Genomic DNA, 21364 nt, shown 5'->3' on the forward strand with positions numbered 1-21364 from the left:
AGGCACCCACCACCACATCTGGCTAATTTTTGTATTTTTAGTAGAGATGGGGTTTCACTTTCTTGGCCAGGTTGGTCTTGAATTCCTGACCTCGTGATCCACCTGCCTCAGCTTCCCAAAGTACCAGGATTATAGGCATTCGCCACCACACCTGGCCTCTTGCTGCTACTTTTATTGGGGTTGCATTGAGTCTATAGATAGGTTTAGAGAGAATTGACAATTTAATATTGAATCCTCCAATCAATTTGGTATATCTTTCCATTTAGGTCTTTGTTTTCTTTCATGGGTAAATTGTATTTTTCTGCATAAGCAACGGTTACATATTGTGTTCAGTTTATTTTATATATTTTGGTGCTATTTGTAAATGGTTTTCATTTACTTTATGGGAGTCACTGAACATAATTTTATTTTGTCAAGTGCCTTTATTGAAGTTGCATCCCTGATGTCCAAGTTAAATAATAAATAATATAGCACAAGGTGCTTCAAAGATGGCGAGGAGAGAATTTCAAGGACCAAAACAAAGGAGGAAAGCTATAAGGACAAATAATCAATAATCAGATTTTACAGAACCTCCAACTCTTCATATAGCTGTGATTATTCCATAATGTATCTGACAGATATATAGAATCGAATGTGTCTTAACAAATGTTTTAAGCAATGCCTTTAATTTTGTGGTGATAACACATTTGCACGGTATTTCTCATGTTTCTTTGGAGCTCTTTATATACCATGCAGAGCTTTCTATTTCGAAGATCCTGCCTCAACAGACAAAATTCCATCCCCCTCTATGACTTTTTAAATGTCCTTTATCAGGTTAAGGAAGTTTAATTATATTTCTAGTTTAAGAAATTTATCATGAATGAATGCTAAACTTTGTCAAATGATTTTCTATGTCTATTGCTGTGATTATAAGGATTTTCTTTTTTAATCTGTTCTTATGGTGAATTACACTAATTAAATTTCAAACGTTAAACCATTTGAAACCATTTCCTTGCTTTCTTAGGATAACGTCCACTTGGTTTATATATGTTGCATATTGGTTTCAATTTACTTAAAATTTCCTTGAGGCAGTTTGCATCTATGCTTCTGAGATATATTAGTCTACAGTGTTATTTTATTTTTGTATGGTTTTGGCATCACGGAATGCTGGCTTCATAAAATGGGTTGGGAGTGATTTTTGCTATTCTTTCTTTCTGGAAGGTTTGTGATAGAACTGCTGATATTATATTTTCCTTAAATGGTGGGTCAAATTCCCCAGGGAAGCATCTGGAGTTTTCTTTGTTGCAAGCTTTACAACTATTAACTCAGTTTATTCATGCATATAGGAGTACTCTGGTTACCTATTGCGCTGTCTCTCAATCTCTCTCTCTCTCTCTCTCTCTCTCTCTCTCTCTCTGTGTGTGTGTGTGTGTGTGTGTGTCTTTGTCTCTCTCTCTCTCTCTTTCTCACACACACACACACACACACACACACACACACACTTGACTTTTTCTAGTTACCAGAGATTAGAACATGTTTTGATATATTTATGAGACATCTTTGATGACTTCTTCCATGAAATTCTCTTGTTCTTTCATTTGCTCATTTTCTACTGTATCATTTGTCTTTTTTTTTTTTTACTGGTTTATAAGTTATTTACATATTCTTAACACTTAAAAAATAATCCAACCAGTTTTGTCAATATTTTTGTTTCATAGAAATACTTTACATTTTGATATGGTAAAATTTGTCAGTATTTTTTATTACTACTTTTCTTCTATATTTTAAAAATTCTTCCCTGTCCTAGTGTAATAAAGATACTTCCCTGTATTTTTCTTGTTTTTCACAATTAGATCCTTATTAGGTGCCTCTTATCAGATGCATCTGGAATTTATTTTCATATATAGGGTGAGATAGGGATACGTGTGAGGCAGTAAAATAATTTATTCATTGTCTACACAAGCCTGTTGTCCTATCACCATTTTTAAAGTAGTCCTACATTGATTAGTAACTCCTTCCCTATTATATATCAAGGACAGAGAAAGCTGAACCCATTTTTGACCTATATTGGATTCTATTCATCTATGTATTTATTTAATGCTAAACCACAGTTGTAATTACTATAGTTTAAGAGTAAGTCTAGATATTTAGAAGGCTAAGTCCTCTCACCTTCTTTTTCAGAATTGTGTCATTTATAGAAAATCCCTTTTCCTTACAGAATTTTAGAATCAGTTTGTCAATTCCATGAAAACGTTTTTGAAAATATTCTTGAAATTGCATTGGAAAAAAAATGTATATATATATATATAGGTACACACACATATTTGAAAGACATGTGATAATGAGATTGCATGTCTGCTAACCAGATCTATTTTATCATGTGTTCACATTTGCTTTCTGCCATTAAAATCTCATATATTTTTGGTAAATTTACTTCTGGGATTCTTACAGTACTTTTGCTATTTTAAATTAGATTTTAATTACCCTCGTTTTGGTGTTGGTGAGATACTGAAATGCTCTTGATAATATATGTTGACCTATGCCAAGCATTTCTACTGATCTTTTATTATTCATAATTGTTTGTAGAATGTCTTTATTATATAGACAAGTGCATTATCTTGATTAATGCCAAATTTGCCTCCTTCTTTCCAATGTTTCCATTTATACGTTTTCTTTTCTGATTTCCCTGGTTAGGACAACAGTCAGCACTGAACAGCAATGGCAAGAGTGAGTGTCTGTTTCCTGTACTTGACTTTATTTGGAATGTTTCTAGTGTTTCACCATTAAATATAATGCTACTTGCAGTTCCTGCAGGATATCTCAGATCAGTTTATAATCATTCTATTCTATTCCTAATTTACTTATAATTTTTTATCATGTTAATTTTAAATTTTATTAAATATGTTTTCTTTTTCTTTTTTTTTTTTTTCTGAGATGGAATCTTGCTCTGTCACCCAGGCTAGAGTGCAATGGCGCAATCTCCGTTCACTGCAACCTCCACCTCCCAGGTTCAAGCGAGTCTCCTGCCTCAGCCACCCAAATAGCTCAGATTACAGGCACATGCCACCACACCCGGATAATTTTTGTATTCTTTTTTTTTTTTTTTTTTTTTTGAGACGGAGTTTCGCTGTTGTTGCCCAGACTGGAGTGCAATGGCACGATCTCGACTCACCGCAACCTCCGCCTCCTGGGTTCAAGCAATTCTCCTGTATTCTTAGTAAAGACAGGGTTTCGCCATGTTGGCTGGGCTGGTCTCAAACTCTTGACCTCGTGATCCACCCGTCTCAGCCTCCCAAAGTACTGGGATTATAGGCATAAGCTGCCCTGCCCAGCCTAAATTTTATTAAATATGTTTTCTATGTTTACCGAGATGATCATATGGTTTTTCTCCTTTCAAACAATGAAAATGAAACTTCAGATCTTTAACCATCCCTCCATTCCAATAAGTGTTATTTGAAAATAATTATTTTTCGGACACTTTTAGGCCAGGTGCGATGCCTCAGGCTTGTAATTCCAGCACTTTGGGAGGTCAAGACGAAAGAATTGCTTAAGGCCAAAAGTTTGAGACCAGCCTTGGCAACACAGTGAGACCCTATCACTACAAAAAAAAAAAAAAATTATTAAGTTTGGTGCAGTGGCTGTGGGTATAGTCCCAGCTACTCAGGTGGCTGAGGTGGGGGGATTGCTTGAGCCTAGAAGTTTGCATTCTGCCCACTGGGCTGCAGTGAGCTAGGACTATGCTACTGGTACTCCAGCCTGGGCAGCAGAGTGAGACTGCGAAGAAGGAAGAGAGACTTTTAAATTTTTGAAGTACTTCATTGATATGTTTACCTCTGTTCTTAAACACAACCTTTCTAACATTTTCCTGCTGTTTATAATGTCCCACGTGTCATATTTTTCATCTCCATTGCTGCTGGAATGATCTTTTTAAGTTAACAATTTAAGTACCTTATTTCCCCGGCAAACACACAACAGTGCCTCTACAGGCTTCCTGCACTAAAGGCCAACCATCGAACATGTCAAGGAAGAGCCCCACCCCACAATCGATCTCTTGTTTGTCAATGCACATCTCTCACGTTTCTATACTCCAGTCAACTGAGCTGCTTGCAATTCACTGAATACCTCATGCTTTTTTCACTTCAATACTTAATTCCTACTATTCCTCTGGCTAGAATTCCTTCTCCTTGATCCATCACTCAGGCAAATAATTTCAAAGTTTTATGGATTAGCCCTAGCCTGCCTGTATGAATCCTTTACTGACATTTTAAGGGTAATTTCAACTACTGTCTTCTGCCCATATACACCATACAAAGTCCCACCTCAACATCTGTTATAGCATATAATTCCTACTGTTTTATTTTTATACCAGGTACCATATTTTATCTTTCTTTAGAAATGTCTAGCACTAAGCATTCTGTCTAGCAAATAGCAAGTTTAACAATTACTTGATGAAAGAATTACACAGATAGACTTAGCAAGCTCTGATTTTTAGGACCATCTCCAAGTGTCTTTTGACCAACACCTGGCTCTTAATTCTAGCTTCTTCCTAACAATATTTATAAAAGCTATAAGTGATCAGTTTATTCTTAAGAAAACACAAGACTGCAGCATGTATTGGTTTAGAAAAACAACCACTCATGTGATTAAAGCCTCTTAAACTACAAATCTAAAGTTCTCTTTATGATAGATTTAAAAATAAATTAAGACTTAAAACCTAGTTAAGACAAACTTACTGTTGTAATAAAGTGTGTGTGTGTGTGTGTGTGTGTGTGTGTGTGTGTGTGTGTGTATCTTTATATTAATTAAATATTCTCTCCTGGTCACTTTGTTAAGCTATTTGACTTATTTTCCTTCATTTATTCATTTTAACAACTCCATGAGTATTTATTATTTTTATTAGGCCTACAAATAAAATAAAAATAACTGAATTTAGGCATGTTAGATTCTTTCTCCAATTTAGTGGATCAAGAAGTTGAGAACAGATTGTTCTAAATGCTACAAAAGTGTCATGAATTTTCCAAGAAAGGATGTTTTGTTTCAGGTTGCTTAGAAATTAATTAGTTGAATGATATAAAATTTTCATTCAACTGATGTATAAAGTGAAATAATATAACTTTTTTCATTCATTAACCTGAATGAAAAATGTCTAAACTTTATAATTCCATACCACCAAAAAAGGTTTTATGTAGGCAGAAATTACAATTATTTGTTACTTGTGAAAAGAGAAAAAATCCATTTATACTTATAAATTATATAGTAGTAGAATTTAATAAAAATAACCCCAAATCTACCTTTATCTAGAAAAATAAAATAGCCATAGCTATCTTCTTTCTAAACAATATTATTGACTACAAAATATCCTGAGTCTTTGTTGAAATGAACTTTTTGTAAGTATTTGTTGCCACTATAGTCCACTTCAATGCACTTCTCTTTGTTATTGCTGGGTATATTTATTTAGAGCTTAGTAACCTAAGCAATGGCACCCAACAACTTGGCGATTAATCATTTTAAAATTAAAAGATTAAGTCCACTGAAAGCATAATTATGAAAGCTGGATAAAAAAGGAGTACAAACAATTTCAGCTTACTTGTTCAGAAATGAACATTAGGAAAGAATGCTTAATCAACTCTATGAAATTGTTGTCCTATGAAAGAACACATTCATTTTCACTAGGAGATGAAACTTTTTGTAGTCATACATTCAAAGACTAAAGAAACTTAATTGAGATGCCCAAAAGACAATAAGTAGGACTTGTTGCTATGACTCCAGTGACCAGCATGCAGCTAATCAGCATCCACTGCGGTCACTGAAAAGGAGCTGGCTGTTTCAGTCCTTAGCTTTACTTCTAAAGATGCAGTGATCAAAACTGAAATTTGACCTAGAAGCTGTCATTGGTCTAAAGATGCATGACAAAAGATTTGGCAAGTGTTAATAAGAATAGAAAAACAACAACCAACAAAGCAGTCAGATTTCTCAAACTTTCAGGATGGTAAAGTGCAGCAAAACCAGCCAAGAGCCTAACAGGCAAAGATTATACCCAATGTAGCGTGAGGGGCAGGCTCATTACTCTGATTTGTTGTCAATGTTAAAAGAGTAGATGTTTTTTCATACTAAACAGCTAATAAATAAACAGTGAGCTACAGCCACTGGGACAGAAGAAGAAAGCCAGGGACAAAGAAAACAGAAGGACTCGACTTGAGCAGAGCAAACAGCTACTTGTACCCCAATTCTGTAGTCCTTGGAGGAATCTGAAGATCACATTAAAGCCACGCCTACCAGTAGGGCAACACTTCCTATATACATTTGCATCAAAAAAGTCACCTGCACATAGCACCACATATCAATTAAAGAAGGCTTTAGTGTAAAATCAAAAGGCATAATTACAAATATCCTATTGGCTTTTTAAAAAAAATACTATTCAGAATGCTTTGTTTAACTATGCTGTATTTTATTTTAAATATGTTTTTTTTTTAATCAGTCCTTGATGTAGAAGATAAGAGAGAGAGAACTGAATGAGTCTTTCAACATGAAGGATAATAGACTCTTTAAACATTCATCATTTGAGCTTCAAAAGCCAAGAAAAAGCAGGAAAGGAAATAATAGGAGGCAAAACAGAAGGACATGGAAGAGGGCCCCGGAATTCTGGAGGCCTACAGACATTAATGTGAAATATAATGTGTCAGGAGAAAGGGATCCTTCTTCTTTACCCCTCATCTCAATTAAGTCATACAAGTATTAAAGTGTTACAAATATGAAAATGAATTTTAATAATGCTAAATCATTTGTGATCTCTAAAAAAAAAAAGCTCTTGGTATCCTGCCATTACCAAGACTTAACTGTATCACATTTTCTGATAAAGTTTCTAGCATTTAATTTTATAACTTAGTTTGATCATTGTAATCATCCACTATGTTATTATCTATAGTTGAATATGTTAAATTATTTTCTTTATAGTCAGATATCTTTAATCTTTGGGTCAAATTTTATAAATTTCTTATTATATCATGACAATCAGTGGGAAATGGAATCGTAAAGCCTTGTGTGGAGGTTCTGCTTAGTTAAGGAGTGAAACCAACGGCATAATCGCAAACTGTTCTGTCATCTGTAAGATGCATCAACTTGCACAGCTTCCAGGGAGGACCACAAGGGGTAGTAAGAAGTGATGGAACATCTGTCTTTCTGAACAAGTAGATCAATAAAGCAATCGTGAATCACTGGGTTGATAGAAGTCATACCAGATCAACCTCCTACTTAATAACATGGGTTTTGATATACACAGTTTAATTAATTGGAAGTTAGCAGAATTGTGAATACTTTTCATTTGTTTGCACTTGTTCTTGATGACTCCTTTCTTTCATCAGAATACCAACTTCTTCTGGTTTGGATTCTAACAAATAAAAAGGTGGTTTTTCTTCTCCTTATCCCACATATTTTCTTCCTTTTTTTTTTTTTTTTAACATCTGTAACCAAATCTGCTTGGATCTCCATCACTTCCTGTAGGAAACGCTGCAATTGCATGATCATGCAGTAGGACGATCTTTCTCCGGTCTATACCACAATAACCCAGCCTTGTTTGGACAAAGGGCCTAGAAAGTCAAGAATATGTTCATAAGAATGGTTGGATCTCTGGATCATGTAGTCTAGATTGACTAGAAAGAACGTAATGATAGGTTGAAGCAGAGAGAAAGAAAATGGGACAAGTCTCTAAGGGCCCTGTGAGGACAATGAGGTTTAGAGTTGGAGTAACAGGGCCAGAGGAAAGAAAGGATAAGAAGTGGGGGCTAGCAGAGCCCCTATGTTGCTCACCACCAAGGCACTAGGATTTACATTGTTTCTACCATTTATATTGGGGTGTGGCCCCATATCCCATTCCAGAGGCCATGGGTGTAAAACAATTCACTGTGAGAGATCTGGAGGGGAAGTGGGCTCAGATGGGTCCCAGCGCATGCTTGTCCTCCTCCACAGCTTTCTTCCTGCTATTCTTGGGCTGTTCCCACACTGTGCCTTTCCTACTTCCTGACAAAGTCACAAATCATCCAGCTTCTCATCCAGGTACTCATTCAGAAAACCTCTCTTGATGACAGTAGCCTCCATTGAGTCCTCCATTTCTGACCAGTGGTTTTACCACTGATTATATTTAATCTAGATCTCTGTATCTTACAGATTTTTAACATAGTTTTCTGTGTGCAAGTTTCATATCCCCAATGAAAGCATAAGTCCTTTAGAATCAGAAATTATACTTACCCTGCATCCTTTATTATGTCATTACATGCAGAGCAAGGGTGAGCATGTGATAGACCCTTCAGCAGACCTTAAGAAATACTTGTTCAATCAAGTCAATACTAAAATAAATTTAAATGCAGTAGTTTTTTTTTTTTTTAACCAGGGAATTGTTGGTGGACCTACCTACAAAAAATTCTGCCACAATGATCCTAAGATGATACAACGAGATATGTGAATTATCATTGGTATTTTTAAAAATTTGACCTTTCTTGAATTGAGTATCCCTTTACCTGTCAGATGATTTAAACTAGGATATATTTATCATGTGCTGTTGAATGAATGAAACTATTTAACACTAATTTTTGTAGTTATCTCTATGCCATTTACACCCAAGGAATCAACTATTTACAAATTGTATAGTTATATTAATAGTTGCTAGTTATATTAATAGTTGCTCCATCTTTTTTCTTTAGAGGAATTTGGTTTCTTATATATAATTAACATTTTATTCTTCTTTTTAAATATTTCCTTTTTTTTTTTTTAAGATGGAGTTTTGCTGTTGTAGCCCAGACTGGAGTACAGTGGCACTATCTCACTGCAACCTCTGCCTCCTGGGTTCAAGCGATTCTCCTGCCTCAGCCTACCAAGTAGCTGAAATTACAGGTGTGTGCAACCACACCCAGCTTTGTGTGTGTGTGTGTGTGTGTTTAGTAGACATGGGGTTTCACCATGTTGGCCAGACTGGTCTCGAACTCCTGACCTCAAGTGACCCACCTGCCTCAGCCTCCCACAGTGCTGGGATTACAGGTCTGGCTTAAATCCTTCTTTAGAAGGGGAAAAAATATGTAAAACAGTGACAAAATACATACCCTTGTCACACATGTCTCACATATCAAGTATATCCCTGTGAATTTTTATCTTTGTGTATTATTTAGCAAAAAAACTGAAAAAAGAATGCAGAAAATTCCCTGAGCATCCAGTGTTGAAGTTCATTAGTTGCACTTCAAATCTAGATGGAAATAGTTTACTTACTTTAATAAAAAAAAAATCTTCTAAATATAATGTGTCTTCAAAATTTTTTGAATGCACAATTCCATTCAGCACTTTTATTTTTCTTAATAAAAGAAAGAGCAAACGAAAAATGCTACACCCAGAAAAAATAAGCCAACACTGAGTTATTTTATCAGATATGATCTGTTCTATGCCCTGATAGTTCTTTAAAATAAAAACACCACCACAATATATTAGTTTCAGATGTATAGACTAGGATTTAACCATGGTGGTCATTTTTACCTGGAGGTAACATTGCCAATGGAACAAACACCATTTCTAGAACTTGTAAAATCATTCATTTTAAATGAATCATTTCTAGGACTGGTAAAATGATTCCATTGTAACAACCACACAAAACAGTATCTTGTACTCACATATACAAAAATGAAACAAATCAATCATAATGAAAAAGAACTCCCCCTACACACACACACACACACACACACACACACACACACACACAGACACACACACACACACAGAGAGAGAGAGAGAGAGAGAGGGAGAGAGAAACATGTAAATAGCAACCTAAAAGTCTAGAGTTGTTAGCATAAAAAATATAAACTTACATGTTAAAATGTATCAACTAGTTCCCTCACTAATTAATAATATATTAATAGTGTATAATGAGTTATAAGTAAGTAAGGTACATGTAGCCTAAGGAAGCTTCAAATAATTCCTGGTAATATTGTATATTTGGTGCCTGCTTTGTTTCTATGTTTTCTTATCCTCACTTAATAAACAGTAAAAAAAAAAAATCTAAAGACGTGAAGAAAGAAAAATACCCAAATCTTCCGGTTGAAGCCTAGGTGTCTTCTCTGACAGAAAGTCAGGGTTGAAAACACAGAAGAATTACTAACAAGGAAAGATCTGTGTCAGTTTGAGAAACACTGCTATGGGAGCATCATTTTCATAATTTGATGATGTCCATTTCATCAAATTATGATTGATTGATTAGTTTATAGGCATCTAGAGAGCTGAGTGAAATCTTACCAGCTACTTAATCCAAGTCCTTTGTATATACCTCAGGCCCAAGGTGGCACAGATCAATAATAGTGAGTTACTGGGATAAGAAGAATTATCTCCTGACTCCTAGTGTAGTGATTATTTAACCACAGTATGCTTCATCTATATTGATTCGTTTCACAGTTTGAATATAGGTCATATATTTATCTATATATTTCTAAATACATTCTTGTCTTCATAAATAAAATACAAGAAAAATGAACACAATGCAGTTTTCAGAACAGACGCGTAAACCAAGTTTACTAAACATGCTGTATTATATCACAATTTAAATCAGTCAAGAAGCATATCTTATCATTTAAAAACCTCAAATGCCATAAAATATTCTTAGACAGTTTTTTAAACTTTTAAAACTATATTTAAATAATACATGTATATTATTAGATCATTTTGTAGTAACTTGCTCAGGGGTTCTACTATTCCATGGCATTTTCAGTCTCTGCCTTTCCCTTAGATCATTCCCCTTCTTAAATCATGAAACAATTCTTTCCTATCCAACAAAAATCTTTGCTTGAACTTGTATCCATCCAAATTTCCTTCTACCCTCCTTCTTATCCTCACATATACAAAATATAAGTACACTTATCCTCTTTCCCTCCCCTCTCTCCCTCCTTTCTTCCTTACTTTTCTTTTCTTCTCTTTTTTTCTAGTCCTTGTAATTTGGTCTATAAGAGCAGACTTGTATCTTCACTCCTTCACTAAAAATGCTTTGATTTCAATATGCTGATATCAATGAAAAAACCCTTAAAGCAAAATATATTGTATTCTGTTACTTCTGTTCTGCTGAATATAGTAGGTCATTCTTAATGCTCATCATCACCAGTCATTAGAGAAATGCAACGCAAAACCACATTGAGATACCATCTCACACCAGTTAGAATGGCAATCATTAAAAAAATCTAGAGACAGCAGATGCTGGAGAGGATGTGGAGAAAGAGGAACACTTTTACACTGTTGGTGGGAGTGTAAATTAGTTCAACCATTGTGGAAGACGATGTGGCGATTCCTTAAGGACATGTACCCCAAAACCTAAAATGCAATAAAATAAATAAATGGGAAAAAAATAATTAAAATAAATAAATAAATAAAATTAAAAAAAAAAAAAGAAATTCCATTTGACCCAGCAATCCCATTACTGGGTACATATCCAAAGGATTATAAATCGTTCTACTATAAAAATACATGCACACGTATGTTGATTGTAGCACTGTTTACAATAGCAAAGACCTGGAACCAACCCAGTTGTTTATATATGGATAAACAACTCTTTTTTTTCTTTGATTCTTCTGAACCTGCACTAACTCTGTCTTATCTACTTTTCAGCTGAAAAGTCCTTCTTGCCTTAATGTTCGAGGTCCTTCTTGTCCTAGTGTTTCTTTCACAAGGGCCTTTGGTCTAGCGTTGACTCTCTCCCACAACTGCTTTCTAAATCCTGTTCTGAACAGATACACTCATTCCACAGTTTGCCTTCTTTCCTGTCTCCTGCAATGACCAATATTAAATAAATTATACTTTTTAAAGGGCTAAAAATTTGTATTTTTGTATCTTTCTAAGTTACCAAAGTAGGCAGTCTACACAAATAGCTTAATGGTAAGAGTATTTGTTGGTTTGTCAATTGTCTAGAAGTTGTTGCGTTCAGAGTCTGGACGTGATCCCAAATAATGAAGGAAAAAAATACACATCTACAAATAACTATAATGCAAGGAGGAAACAGCTGCCATAGCAGACACAGAGAGACAGAAAAGAAAGACTTTCATGAGATGCAGTGTTTACTAAACTCCAGACATCTGTGCAATATACTTATAGCTTTACCACATCTTCCTAGCAATATGTGAAACTGTAATAATAATGAAATATTTATTATATTCACATTCCTTTTCCAGTATCCCTTTGTTTTCTACAAACATCTTTCCAAGATAGATATTAGAGAGAAAGGAGAGTTTTAATCTATTGAGGCTGAAGGACTAAAGTGATAGCTAGATGAAGACAGCTGACAGGCATAGGTATGCAGATTTGAGAGTTACATTAACATAAATGACACTGAAACTATGAGACAGGAGGTCATTGGTAATTTTCAGAGGAGGGGTTTCAGTAAACTCTGGAGAACATCGCCCAATAAGGTTGATGAGTGACTGATGAAAAAGAAGAGACAGCAACTATAGAAACTTAGTAAGTTTAATAGTGAAACGAATCAGAAATGGTAATTCCAAGAGGTGGCTCTTGCTAATATTAGGACCAGGATTAAAAAATAATAAATAATGCAGACATGCCTTAGAGGTGTTTGGGGTTGGGTTCTAAACAACTGCAATAAAGCAAACATCACAATAAAGCAAATCACATGAAGTTTTTGATTTCCCAGTGCATATAAAAGTTCTGTTTTCATTATGCTAAAGTCTATAAAGTGCACAATAGCATTCTGTCTAAAAAAAATGAAAAACCAATGTGCATACCTTAATTTTACAATATTTTATTGGTATAAAAAAAAAGTGCTTACAATCATCTAAGCCTTCAGCAAGTCATAATCTTTTTGCTGGTGGAGGGTCTTGCCTCCCTGTTGATGGCTGCTGACTCATCAGGGTGGTGGTTGCTGAAGGTGGCTGGGCAATTTATTAAAATACGAATTGCATTTGTCTTACTTTAAGACAATAAAATTGCTGCATCAATTGACTCTTTATTTCATGAAAGATTTCTCTGTAGCACGTGATGCTGTTAGATAGCATTTTACTCACAGTAGAAGTTCCAAAACTGGAGCCAATCCTCTCAAATCCTATTGCTGGTTTATCAACTAAGTTTATGTAATATTCTAAAACCTTTGTTTCATTTCAACACTATCACTGTTACCAGAAGTAAATTCCATTCTAAGAAACCGCTTTCATTGTTCACCCATAAAAAACAACTCCCCATCCATTCAAGTTTCATCATGACATTGTAGCAATTCAGTCACATCTTCAGGCTCCACTTCAAATTCTAGCTGTCTTGCTGTTTCTGCCACTTCTGCAGTTACTTCCTCCACTGAAGGCTTGAGCCCCTCGGGGTTATCCATGAAGACTAGAATCAGTCTATTCCAAACTGAAGTTAATACTGATATTTGATCTCCTCCCATGAATCATGAATGTTCTTATTGACATCTAGAATGGTGAATTCTTTCCAGAAGGTTTTCAATCGACTCTATTCAGACCCGTTAAAGAAATCACTACGTACGGCAGCTATTGCCTTATGAAATATAGTTCTTACATAATAAGACTTGAAAGTGGAAAATACTCCGTGATCCTTTCAATTTGTTAAGAAACATGGTATCTACGAAGCACAATAAAGTGAAGTGCAATAAGACAGGGTATGCTTTATATTCGTGATAAAAGGGAAGAAATAACAGTTGTAATGAGTAGCTAAGTCAACTTGGAAGGAAGGCATTCTGCAGTCAGTTTTTCTCATTACATGCCCCAGACTTCCTGCCTCAAAATCAATGGTATTGCATGTTAAAATTGCAGGTCTAGCTCTCAAGTCCAAGCCTTCTGAATCTGAGTCTTGGGAGTTGGGACCCGGGAATCAGTTTTTATGTATGCTTTAAATTATTCTAGCTAGACAATAAAATTAGAGGTTCTACAATAAGAAAGTTTATAAAACTAGCAAGAGACTTTTATTTTGTTATTACTGTATATTATATATTTTATATATCTTAGAATAAATAGTAAGTGAATATCTTAAACTGGAAAAGCATTTGTTTTATCATACTACTTTCTAGAATTAACACATTATTCTGGTTATGTCGTTCATATAGGTCAAGGCTTCATTTCTCATTGGGATGTGGTTTTTTTTGCTTGGTATAGCATGGGTAGTTAGCATCAAGTATATGGTTTTGCACTGTCTACCCTCATCTCCTCACCTCTTATCAAACAGTTGTAAATAGAATGACCTCAAGTCAAAAAAGCTGAAACACAGTAATGTTTTTTAAAGCCTCTAAATTTCTAGGTTGAAACTAATTCTGTCCTGGAGAATTTAAACCCGTATAATGTATCCTAATTTTCCTTTGTTTTTCAATTGTCTAGAAGAAAGGCCTCTATTTTTTGGTAATCACAGAGACAGCTCTAACTTTGTCAGATAAAATTAACAATAAAAGGAGATATATGTGAAGAGTTTTATGAAGTGGAACTTTACTTTGTTAATTAAATACTTCTCTTCAAAAGAAAAGTATGGTGAAGACTTTAGTGACTCTATACCAATTCCAATTTTGTATGTTGTAAAACTAACACATTCTGGAAAAATAAAGCAAGCTCCTAAACAGTTCACTACAAAGCATCTAGTTTATTGTGACAAGAGGATACTGAGCAAAGGATTTACGCTAATTGACCTACATTCCAATTTATGACCAACTCCATTCTAAATAACGTGAACCATACTTTACAATAGCCTTAGAAACCTAAGATTCAAGGGAAAATAAGAAAGATTAGCTGATTTTATTTGAAACTATTTTGAGTAGAGCTTATCCCAGTATTCTGCCAACACATTTCCACACAGGCATGAATTTCCACACTCAAATGTTTTGCTGTGAAATTTTTGTGTGACTGTTTAGATTTCTTCCCGTTTCTGATTAAAAATTTAGTCTTTAATCATGTTTTTCTGAGAACTTGTACTGAGTTTTCAGTTGTAAACCCAATGGGAAGCACACTTAGCAAGACAGCTCTTTCAGGAATGAGATGAATTAGTCGGCTACCCTAAATTTCTCCTTTCTGAGTGTGAGCAGGCTGTTCCTCACATCAAGTGGGCAGCCCTGATCTCCCTCCCCTGGAATCTTCCTGTTCTTGATGACTCGTGTGGCCCATAGAATGCAGGAAAAGTGATGTCCTGGGACTTCTGATGCTAGATCATAAGAATCTGCAGCTTCTGCTTGGGTTTTTTCAAACACTCATTCTTGGGATGCTGCCTCTTGGAACCTAGCCATCATTTTGTGGAAAACTCAAGCCACTTCAGGACAGCTTGAGATAATGTCATTGTCAATGGCTAGCATCAACTGCCAGCTATATATGTGAGCTCTCTTGGACAACCAGTCCAATCCTGTCTTCAGATGACTGAATCCCCTGCTGACATCAGTTTTCCAAGGAAGGAAACTTCAAATGAGAATTGCTCAGCAGACAGTCAGCCTGCAGAACCGTCAATGATAATAATAAATTGTTGTTTTAATCCACTAGTTTGGGAGATCATTTTATGCAGCAATAAATGCTCATAACATGAGTTTTATCTTTCTCTGCTGAGGTTGGGACTCTTATCAGGCCTCGTAATTTTCTAAGGAAAATAACACACAAGAAGCCAAACGATCAAAAGTATTATCCAGTATTCTAGCATCATAAAAGTATTCTTAATTTGCTTAATGGAAATTACTCCATCTTATCTTCTTTACATTTTTTTTTTCTCTAATGATTCCTGGATCAAGATCTGAGCTACAGAAATTTATAGAACCTTGCCCAATCCTCTCATCAAACAAATGAGGAAGCAGGATCCCAAAGATTTATAAGACCCATTGAAAGACATAAGAGATTATCAGATGCATCTCCTATTTCAAACCTTGGCTCTTGTACCTTGCTCATAACTGTGCCTAGGGTGTCATCGTCTTCCTTAAAAAAAAAGATACTAGCTCAAGTCAATACTGTGTGTCATTATTCTGTGTCTAAATTTGCAAACAGTTTTACAGATGCTTAACAAACTCCATTGTTACTGAAATTGAGTAAGAGCAAAATATTTCTATTTGATATTTTTCTCTTGTCAAAATGTGTAGACTCTTGGATCTAACACGGAATGTTTAATTTGTCACATTTCACTGTTCTCATGTTAGGGCATTTAGTACATATCATGTGGCTGGTCTCCCTCTTCAATCAAACAGGGTTTATCCTTTCCCTCCCTGCCCCTCAACTAGTACTCCTTATACTCACACTTTCAAATAGATAATTCAGTTTATGGGATTTCCACTCACTAAATGTTGGTCACCCTTTCATCTTTGTTTTCTTTTTGTTCCTGTGATCTAATTAAACTATCATTGTGTGTTCCTAGCATACTAAACGTTTATGTTTAGATATCTTGCTATCACCTTTTTTTCTCTTTGTTTGAGACTGAGTCTCTCTCTGTTGTCCAGGCTGGAGTGTAATGGTGCAATCTTGGCTCACTGCCTCATGGGTTCAAGTGATTCTCGTGCCTCAGCTTCCCAAGTAGCTGGGATTATAAATGCGTGCCACAACACCCGGCTATTTCTTGTGTTTTTAGTAGAGACGGTCTCCCCATGCTGCTCAGGCTGGTCTCAAACACCTGGTTTCAACTGATCTACCCACCTTGGCCTGCCTCTCAAAGTGCTGGGATTACAGGTGTAGCCACCACACCCGGCCTTGCTATCACTTGTTAATAACGTTCCAAATATGAAATTAATTTCCCCTCCAAAACATGCAGAAAATAAACATTTGAGTATTCTATCAAGGGACCCACTACTTCCCCAATCTTCAAGATTTCAAACTTTGAGATAAAATCTTCTATTCATTCTTTTATTGCTTCATTGCCAAATTTTATAGATTTTTCGTTTGGCCTATCTCTCATCCATCTTTTGCTCTCCAGTCCACTGGCATGGACATATATGATAGCTTATTATTATCATATTATACATATCATATAATATTATTCCCATACTGGTTTGGACATATATCACCCCAGGATTACTGTGAAAACTGGGTCTGTCCTCTTCAACTTATTCTGTTTTAAACAACATTTTCCACTTATCTTCCTTAATCACTAATCTCATTACGTCCTTCCTGCTCTAAAACCTTCCATGACATCCTACTTCCTATCATGTAAATTCTAAATTCCTCTCATTGCTTTTACAGGCTCTCCAAAATCAAATCCCATCCTGTCAATCCCGCTCCATATCTTACTGTTCCCCAAACTCACCTCCTTACTGCCTAGAGAAGGAGCTCCTTCTTCTGCCTAGAACCACTTCCCTTCCAAATGTTTTTCATTCCTCCAAGCCAGGTTCAGTACCACTCCCATTAAACTTTTCATAATATCTGTCAAACCAAATCATATTCAACATCATTTTTTAAACAAAACAGTAATCAGTGGTCTCATAGTGAAATATATGTGGTCAAGTAGAACAGTAAGTGTGTTAAGGAGAAAAATTAAAAATATTCCTGGCCTATCTTTTCCGCGGAGCCTGAAATTCCACAATTAGAGATTTGCAGGTTAAAGTTCACCTTGAAGTTAAAATGTAAGTACTCTTAGCAATAGGTTAGCCGTACTTTTTTTTTTTTTAAGTGTAAACTATTTTGTTGTATCCTTTCTGCAGAGTAACATTTTAGAGTGGAGGAAAAATCCTCCTGCATACCTACACAAGGCGAGGGCATCAATGAGGAAATCAAACAATACAAGGAAGAGATGCCAAAATTGCAATTTGCCTACTTTGCAAATAACTTTTTTTTTACATTCAGCCTTGTGCATTATGAAGATGAAGACGATAAATTATTCAGAATATTTGATTAACCAATTACTCTCATTCTTCCACAATGCTGGAGTTCAGATTTCTTCTTCTGAGACAAATGAGAATTGATTGCTACAGTCATCCCCATGGTACTAGCTTCCTTTCTTTAAGTGATACATTTTAGTTGTCATGATACCAGGGAAAAAAATGGATTCCATCTGTTGGTGCAATCCAGCATTCTCCTAAGCTGTTTTTCCCTCTTATCCTAGCAATTTGGATTCCAGTGCTAAACTCCCTACCATCCCTACTACAACTACATAGAAGAGGCTCTAAGTAGTGAAGTTTTGTTTTTCATAAGTAAATTAAAAGCAAGAGGAAGAATATGGCCTTAAGTGACCAAATGTTTTCTATTTCCTGTAGGCACTTCCTTCCTGCTTTCTCCTTTTGCTTCTCACTGCCTCTTGGCACTTCCTGTTCTCTGGCCAGCATACTTGAATATTGGTCCTGAGTTCTGGCTTCATGCTCTCACTCTCCCTTGCTACATGCTTGTTCTTTTCTCTACTTCCCTCACCTCTAGCTTCCTCACTTGCTTCTTTTAACTCCACTTAAAGAGAGTTCAGGAATATTTCTAATCTCTCCTACTGGCCCACGACTACATGAGTTTTGATGACCTCAATTACAATAGGAAAAATGTAATCCACTTTTGGCAGAAGAAGGAACAGAAAAATTTTAGGTATCTGTCAGATTACAGACAGGAGAGAGAGCTTCTAAGAGTTACAGACCAAGCTTTGGAACGGATCCTGACAACTCAGCTGTTAACTTTATACCATCCCCCACGACACCTTCCTATAATAAGGGATGATTGATAATTATCCATGGGCATTGAAGTAAAATCCAGGACAAATTGTTTCCATTATAGTATGGAAATGGAAATTAAAGAAATAATTAACTTTGAAATTATGAATACCTTACTTTTGATAGCCAGTTCTCTGGAGCTTGAGGTTACAAAGGTAAATTACGTAATTCTTTCTAGACATTTTATTATGTTGGATCCAAATGGCATCTTAATGCTTTTACTAGAACTAATGAATAGATTACAACAAGTCAATTATTTTGACTTTCTATTTGTGAGAGCTTTTCTTCTGTGTGAGCATATAAACAAGAGTTTATAGGTTCCGGAGCAACCAAATTTTTTTTTTTTTTTAAAGCCTGAAATACTCTCTGCCACACTTGGCAAAATGTTTTATCTTTCTTTTTTAACCTGAAAATACTCCTTCCTTTTCAGAAAACATTTAGACAGTCCTTAAGACCATTTCCAACACCGTTTATACAAAGGCCCTGAAAACGGGTCCTTCTAAGACTCTTCCAAGGGTCAAGCAAGAAGAGACTATGAATGTCTTGATCACAGCTAACATTCATAGGCAAAAATGTCCTCAGCTTTCTCTTTTTTCCTTTCTTCCAAGTTGGCTAGTGTCTATGAACTCCAGTGATTAGTAGTCAAAGCATCCCCTAACCCTTGAGCCTGTGGGAATATAGGAATTTCAACCCGAGCACGTCAGTCCCCAAGGCCTCCTTTACTCTGGAAGAAATCCCTCAACAAAGGACAAGGGAGAGGCCCGGGAAAGGGGCGCCCAGGGGGCTTGGGCTGGAAGCAGTGAGCGCACTGGGGTTGGAGGGTAGCCCGGGCTGCGGGCTGACGGAGCGCAGTCGGTGACTTCGAAGAGCAGCATCGCCCCTGCGCCTTTGGAGACACCAGTCCCGGGGTGGGGGTGCTTTCTCCTCCCCAGCCTCCCCCTAGCTCCTCGATGTTCCTCGTGGGCCCCTGCGTCCTAGTGCTGGGTTTGAATCGGTGGTTTCACCCCCAGTTCTTCCTCGCCTCCGCCACACACAACCACATTCCTGGGACTGTTCCAAACTGCCGCCGCTACACGCCGAACCAGGGGACCCTGCATGGAAACTCCAGCGAAGCTGAACTGCGCCGAACTCGGCAGTCCAGTGACCCTAGCCCGTGCGGACGCCCCTTTCACCATGCTGTCTACACCCGGGTCGAATTTAGGAAGAATCAGCCTTCAGTCTCAGCCCCAGACCTTTTGTGCACACGGGCGCTGCGTTTGGACTGGGAGTGGAAACTGTGCCCGGTCTCGCTCGGCCCCCGCACCTTCCTCTGCTCAAACCTGTACCAAGTGGAAGTTTGAGGAAGTTTCCATTTCTCGCGCCCCGTCCAACTTGCTCCCCAAAGAGAACAGAAGAACGTGGGAACTCGGGAGGACAGAGATTTCCCTGGAATCCGCTCGCTCTTCGGATCCTGGGTCTCTTCGTCTCTCTTTATTCCCCAGATACCGCCCCAAGCGCGGCAGACGGGACCCCCAGGCCTGGGTCTTGGGGCGACGCGGAGGATCGGCGGGGCGCAGCCTCCCACGCTCCCAGCCCACTGTGAACAGCCGGGCACCCTCCCTCGCCCCCGGGTGCCACCCCAGCGCCGTCGCCCCGCTCCCGGAGAGAAGTCCAGAGACAAGCGGGGGAGGGGGGTTCTGGGGGGTGGGGACAGAGCCGGGACGAACGCAGTCTGAGGCCAAGGAACCTTCATTTTCTTTCTATAACGCCCATTCCCGAGGCCGAGCCTTTGGGCGGAGTGTCCGCGCCCGCCCGCGCACTCACCCATGGCCCAGGTCCTGCTTCTCTGTGGTCCCCGGAGGAGAGCGAGTGACCAGGCGCTGAGCGGGGCCAAGTTCTCCAAGCCGCGCTCGGGCTCCTAGCGCCCCGGCGAGTGACAGCCTCGCCCCTCCCAGCGGAGACAACTCGCAGGGCGCCTGGTGACTCTGCGGGCGCGCAGACCCCTCCCTCTTTCCACCTGCCGTCTCTGGTCGGAGCGCATTGCCCTCCCCTTCACTGAGCGCCTCCTCCCCAGAGGCCCCCACCCCGCCCCCTTTCACTCTCAGGAGACGCACGTGCAAAGTCTTTCTCCTAAATACGTTGAATGCACATCACACGCACGTTGTTGCAGCACCCCACAACCGACTCGGTAGCCAAGATGCTTGAGTGGAGTCAGGAAACAGATTATTCCAAAAGACAGGCTTGAAATGATGATTTTATGTTCCCTTGTCTTCTGTGTACCATTTTGTTTCTTAATTATAATATTAATAAAGAAAAGAGGAAGAGACAATCCTCTTTTAATTTATACTTTGTCATCTCCTCTTTCTTCTACATAAAATATGCTTCTGTAATTGGACAAGGTTATAAAGTCCTAGAAACTATACACATACACACGCACACATCCTGACACACACACACACACACATCATAATATGCAGAAATCACCTGAAAAATAAACAACTCAATCCGAGAGGCAGTTGATGAGGCTGAAAGAGCACAGGGCTTGACAGTTGAGAGGACAAGTTGTAATCCTGGCTCATTTCCTAATTTCTAAGATGAAGGATCTGGAAAAAGTGATCTCTAAGGTCTCTTCAAGCTAAAAAAAAAATTATATAATTCTATGGCTTATTGACCTAGTTCTTTCAAGATTCATACTGGAGGAGTTATTTCAGTAAATCAGTCCCCAAAGTATCTAACGCTGCCTTTTCATGTAAAGCACACCCAAAAGTATACATATTTATACTGTGAGCAAGTGGAAAA

The 21364-nt window shown here is 37.5% G+C and overlaps 1 protein-coding gene across 2 annotated transcripts in view; it reads right to left on the bottom strand.

Annotated features, from left to right (window-relative positions):
* Nucleotides 1–21068, bottom strand: part of GPM6A (glycoprotein M6A) — a 375095-nt gene extending 354027 nt beyond the window's left edge. The window contains exon 1 of one of the 2 annotated variants that reach the window (XM_032298691.1): nt 21050–21068. Coding sequence is in view for 1 of the 2 variants with exons in the window: in XM_032298689.1 (XP_032154580.1) it covers nt 20390–20393 (4 nt within the window). In the remaining variant the exon portion in view is untranslated. Of the gene's footprint in view, nt 1–20389; nt 20760–21049 lie in introns of those variants that run through there. The other variant, XM_032298689.1, reaches the window with a different exon arrangement.
* Nucleotides 21069–21364: the final 296 nt, after the last annotated feature.

Source organism: Sapajus apella, unplaced genomic scaffold (genome assembly GCF_009761245.1).
Source record: "Sapajus apella isolate SASKATOON/1434 unplaced genomic scaffold, GSC_monkey_1.0 scaffold39, whole genome shotgun sequence".
NCBI classification, from domain to species: domain Eukaryota; kingdom Metazoa; phylum Chordata; class Mammalia; order Primates; family Cebidae; genus Sapajus; species Sapajus apella.